This window comes from Geotrypetes seraphini, chromosome 3, assembly GCF_902459505.1.
Source record: "Geotrypetes seraphini chromosome 3, aGeoSer1.1, whole genome shotgun sequence".
NCBI classification, from domain to species: Eukaryota; Metazoa; Chordata; class Amphibia; order Gymnophiona; family Dermophiidae; genus Geotrypetes; species Geotrypetes seraphini.
In genome coordinates this window covers 103709582-103715581 of record NC_047086.1, presented here as the reverse complement: position 1 = coordinate 103715581, position 6000 = coordinate 103709582, and the positions used below count along the sequence as shown (strand labels likewise).

The 6000-nt window shown below is 39.1% G+C and overlaps 1 protein-coding gene across 1 annotated transcript in view; it reads left to right on the top strand.

The window, feature by feature from the left end:
* Positions 1-342: 342 nt before the first annotated feature.
* The window catches only part of LAPTM4A (lysosomal protein transmembrane 4 alpha), a 60256-nt gene continuing 54598 nt past the window's right edge, over positions 343-6000 (top strand). Inside the window, exon 1 of the mRNA XM_033936955.1 lies at positions 343-563. Coding sequence (XP_033792846.1) covers positions 465-563 — 99 coding nt within the window. The 5' untranslated portion in view covers positions 343-464. The remainder of the gene's footprint in view (positions 564-6000) is intronic.

The following is a 6000-nucleotide window of genomic DNA, read 5'->3' as shown; positions in this document are numbered from 1 at the left end:
TAACATACAATAGTACTGTACACAGTTCTAGACCGGTACAGCTGACTCTCTTAGGCGGTATGCTGCTACGGTTTAATTCAGTAAAGCGCCCTACTTTGCTTTCTCGAGCTTAAAGTTGGCTCGCTTCAAGAGCTGCTCCGCAGAGCGCTAGGCTTAGAACCACACAACCTCACATCGCACTCTAACCCCCTGCAGCCAATCAAGGTCCGCCACACTAAAGCTCGGCCCAGGACTAAGAGCATGATTGCCAACTACCAAGTCCTCATCTTTCAGATCCGTTGCCAATCACGCCTAGAGTCCCCGCCTTCACCTGTCAATTCTCGCATTTGATTGGCTATAGCAGAGGTCACAGGCGTGTTTGCCGTTGCGCGACGCTAGGGTCGCGCGGCCTGCGGACGGTGAAGTTGTAAAGCGACGGCAGCGTCTTTTGATTTTTTGCTTAGCTGCGCTACTCAGGCGACGCCATGAGCTTGAAGCGGAGCCGAGATCGGCTGTTTAGTACCCGGTGCTGCGGTTGTTGTCATGTCCGCATAGGGACCATCATTCTGGGCATTTATTACATGGTGAGTGCAATGAAGCTGCCTATGCGCATGCGCGCTTTAGCTCTTCCCAGGGGGACTAGTTTGTGGTTTTGGCTGACCTGTTTATAGCCTTTTTGATAACCTGCTGTTTTGTTGGATTTCTGGATTTATTCTGTTGATCTGAGTGAGTGATTAGCAAGCTTGGCACAAGGGCGTTAAATGCTCTAGCAGCGCTGAACGTTTAGCCCTACGCACCCCCTCATCCTTAAATTAACTTTCAGACCCCACCCTCCATGCCTGAGACTTTAAATACACCGATCCTTTAAAGACATATAATTGTGTTTCTAAATATTAAACTTGATTTACATATGTATGCAGTACCACCCTCTTTGTGCTTAAAATATGGGTGGATAGTTAGTGTGATTGGTATACAGTATTTTGTTTTGATTTGACTGTAGTGATGTTCTAATCTAGATAATCACCTGCTCGACCAGATGGTTGACCTAGCCCTACAAGTTAGCAGTGACGAGAGAACTTTCTGATGCCTACACATACTCTCATTATAAGTTATAAAGGCTGACTATTTTCCCCCTGAACTTCTAGTTTAATTGTCTTTATATATGGAGCTAATTACATTATATTTGTCATTTATATTCTACAAGTTACAAGATGGATTATAACAAGAAAAATATGGTATAAAATCTAGGCAAATACAATAAGATAATTATGTGTGATGCCACAGTATAAAATGCAAGTAGACTACTAACATTAATTTTAGCAATAATATGATCTTAGACCCAAATAGTTTTTATTGTCCTTTTAAAAAATTATTTACAAGGCAAGCAATCAAGTGAGCCTTTTGTAAGATCAGATTATAAGAGGCTCAAAGCTTGTTAAAAAATTTTTTTTGAAAGCTAATCAGTTATTAATTTTAAACAGACTGTGTGTACAAGATCTGACAATTAAGTTCATGAACTTGCCACTGTGTGCTTACATTGGCAGCACTGTACAAACAGCTTGGTAAGGCTTTATAACCTTGGTATATCAGTGTCTCACAGCTGTGTTCATGTCAGTGTGTGGCGGTGTCTTGCTGAGTGGCATTCATCATTATTAGTGCAGTTTTTATGTGCCATTGTGAGAATGTCAGAGCTTGAATTAGAGCAATGAACAAACATTAAATTTCTTGTTAAAACTTGGCAAGAGTGGAAATAAAATCAGGGACACACTAGCCCAAGTTTATGGGGATAATGCCATGAAGAAAATGGCAGTGTACAAATGGATTAAACATTTTTCTGATGGGAGAGAAAGCGTTACTGATGAAGAGAGGTCAGAATGGGGGCCAGTAACGAGCAGAATTGAGAAAAACATCGCAAAAATTTGTCATATTGTGCATCAAAATCATCACCTGACTGTGAGAAGCATAGCAGACCAAGTAAACATCGAAAGTGAAACAGGAAAATATTAACTGAAAATCTTGGCATGAGAAAGGTGTGTGCAAGAATGGTCCTGAAGGAGCTCACCGATAAACAAAGGAGAGTCGAAGTTTGCCAAGATCTTTTGGAGAGGCAAGATGATGTTTTAGACTGGGTTATCACTGGTGATGAAACATGAGTATACCAATATGACCCCTTAAACAAAGCGTCAAAGTGCACAATGAAAGTCTGCTAATTCTCCATGACCAAAAAAGTTCCATCAGTTCAAATCAAGAGTAAATGCAATGTTGCTAACCTCTTTTTTTTTTTAATATCAAGAGGGATTATTCATTATGAATTTGTACCAACTGGACAAAGTTAAACAAGTTTACTCTTTGGAAGTGCTGAAAAGGCTACATGAAAAAGTTAGATGAAAATGACCTGAACTTTTTACCAGCAACTCGTGGTCCTTGTATCATGACTGCACCAGCTTACACGGCACTGTCTGTGAGGGAGTTTTTAGCCAGTTAACAAATAACTTTATTGGAACACCCTCCCTACTCACCTGATCTGGCCCTTAATGACTTTTTTCTTTACCCAAAGATAAAAGGAAATATTGAAAGCAAGACTTTTTGATGATGGCTCTGATGGCCATTCCAGAAAAACTGTTCCAAAATTGCATTGGCTTTGGTACATAGCGAGTACTCTGAAGGTGACCATAGTGATATTCAACAATGAGGTATGTAGGGCACTTTCTCTAGGATGAGTTCATGAACTTAATTGCCAGATCTTATATACTGTATGTGTGTGTGTATATATATACAAGGTGTTATTAAAAAAAATACGGTGAATGTTTAAATTTTAAAAAAATTACAGCAAAAGACAAATTGCCATTAATCCACCTCAAAATATTCCTCCTCGCTTCAAACACGTTTATCCCATCATTCTTGCTACTTTCTGAAGCAGTTCTGGAAGTCCTCTTTCGTGAGTATTGTGGCTGCCTCAGTGTCCTGAGTTAATGCAAAATGTTTACCTTTCCTGGTCATTTTGATTTTGGGGAATAGCCAGAAGTCACATGGTGCCAGATCCGGTGAAGGTAGATGAAGAGACACTAATGTTTTTATTTGACAAAATTTGCCATACTAGAAGCGATGTGCAACACGGAGCATTGCCACGATGGAGGATGAAACAGTTTGCCCATTTCTCAGGTTGCACTCACTTGCCTCATGGTCAAATCTGTTGTTATAATGTTTTGAACAGAACCATAACAGATGTTCAGGTCCTCAGAAATTTCCTTAATAGTTAATTGCCTGTTTGATCAAATTATTTCACTTATTCTGTCAACATTCTCTTGGGTTTTTGATGTTGAAGGAATTCCTGATCTCTCCTTGTCTTTGACCGATTCACAACCATTACAAAATAGTTTGAACCACTTGTAAACCATCTTCATGGTCACCATAAACTAATTTTAACATTTTATGTGTTTCTTTAGCACTTTTTTGCATTTTGAAACAAAATTTCTTTAAAACATACCTTCTCTCAAACGTAGTTCACAACCAACTGAATGCACTGAACAAGCTGTTACTAAGGGTTGACACCCACATCTCTTATTGAAGATCCCTGTCTTTCTGTTGGATGGTGCTCGGCAGCAGCATTCACTGTATGTTTTGATCACACCTTGTGTGTGTATGTATATGTGTGTGTGTAAATGTATATCTATCTATCTATCTACAGTGTTCTCCCCAGAAATGTTTTCCAGCCGGGTGGCATGAAAAAGTAGCCGGGTGTGGCGGGATGGGGAAATTTGGTGGTGGGGAAAATCAAAAGGTCCTTTTACTAAGGCTTGCTAGCCATTTTAACACATGCTAAACGCTAACGTGTCCATTATAGTTTAAGGATGCGTTAGCGTTTAGTGTGTGCTAAAACAGCTAGCACGCCTTAGTAAAAAGATCACTAAATGTGCACTATTTTTATTAGTTAATTGTTATTAATTATTTTCCAATGCTCACTATGACTTTCTTTTTTAAGGTTTAACACTTAGGCAGTGTTCCAATAGCATTTAAGCCACCCTTGAAAAAAAGTAATGCAGATCCTCTTATTCCGAATAACTACTGGCCAGTATCAAAACTTTCCATTTCTTTCAAAATTACCGTACTTGAGAGTGGTATTCAACCAACTTCAAACTCATGTTGAATCAGTTAATGCTTTGCATCCCTGGCAATCTGTGTTTTAAGACACAACACAGAGACAGTAGTTCCTGCCTTAGGGCTCCTTATACAAAGCTGCGATAGCAATTCTGCCACAGCAAATGCACTGAAGCCCATAGGAATTGAATGGACTTTGGTGCATTTGCCATGGGAGAATTGCTACTGTGGCTTTGTAAAAGGGACCCTTACTGAGTGAACTCCATACTAGTCACCTAGAGACCAATGTTTCTCAACTTCTTCAAGCCAAGTACCCCCCTAAGTCTAACAAATACCAACTGACCCCACTCCCATTATAATAGTACTAATTGTAATGCAATTTCTTCCATTCATTTTTCATGTACACACAACCCTACTGTACAACCATTAAAATACTCCTCCCCAATGTCAAAATTATAAAAATCCTATTAATACAAAAATAATAATAATGCAGAATACATTTATAAGTCCAACTTTAAAAGCAAGGATAAGCCTCCCCAATACACCCGCAAACAATAAGATGTATAATCTAGAAAAGTGTTTTTCTACAGCACTGCAACTGCCTCAATAAGTCAAAGGATATTAAGGACATTGTGCTGCTGGCTACTTCCTCTTCCTGTGAACTAGAAGCCACATTCAGGTCTGATCTGTGTTTTGATTCTGTTTCTAAGTTGGGCCAGTGTAAGTTAAGGGATTTACCTTTGTTCTGAAGAATGAGCTGATTGTAGCAATGTTTTAAGACCAGGAGAGTGTTCTTTCAAGCAAGATATCACTTCTAAACTATCCTCTCTGAAATAATGTCTCTGGGAAATCCAGAGAAAGCTTATTGGATGACTTAGGGTGCCTTTCCTGCCAGTCTTTGTGGAACTTAAACGAAGTTTATAAGAAGTCTATATGGTGTTCAAAGTCCTATCCTTTCCACTTCTAATAGGAGGTGAGTATGACATTACTGTACAGCTTTCTGTGAAGCATACATCTACCAGTTCCCACCTTCCATACTGATAATGTAAGTTCAACACCCACTCGGTACGTTTCATCTTCTAGTTCTCCTTTGAAACATAACATATTTTTTTTCCTTGTATTAATGGTAAACTGTACAATTCTGATATCCTAAAGGAAAAAGATACAACACAGCAGTGTTCTCTGTCTGCCATTCCCTACCTCACTGATATTGCCAGATCAACTAATATATAGTTTACAAAATGGTATACTGTGTTTTGGTTATCCTTTTCATCATCCTATACTTACAATGCTGAATGACTGATAATAAATCAGTAAAGAGTATAAAAAAGTATAATCTAAAAAAAAAAAAAACACAAACAAAAAAAAAACATCGTACCGACGTCTATCGGGCGTCTAGGAAGGGTCCATTGGAGACGTCTCAATGACGTTTCAGAAACCTGCGTCTATCCTGCGCCAAGCGGTTGTAGAGACGTCTACCGCACGCCTAAGCACCGTTTGATTGACACTTGCGTTTTCCGGACGTCTAAAGCACGCCTAAGTTAGACGTAATATAGAGAATCTACCCCTTAGTGTCCTAACATTGATAGCTACCTTAAATTACTACAAAGCTTTATGACTAGATATGGGAAGGAATGTATACTGGGTGGAACTAAATGGGGAATTTGATAAGTTTTTATTCTCATCTGTACTCTATCATCAGTACGTTGTCCTGCATAAGGAAGATCTTACAAGCAGTCATGCTCTGTTGTTGACAATTGGACAGGAATAACTGGTCAGACCAGATGGGTCAGGTTTGTATTTCTGCTAGTAACTAAACTGTGAGCAGTTTCCTTCTGGTCTTTCTTGGATTGATCTGGTTTGCTGTTCTCTGGCAGCACTAATACTCAAAAGGGAGAAAGAAAATCCAACGTAGTCAAACTA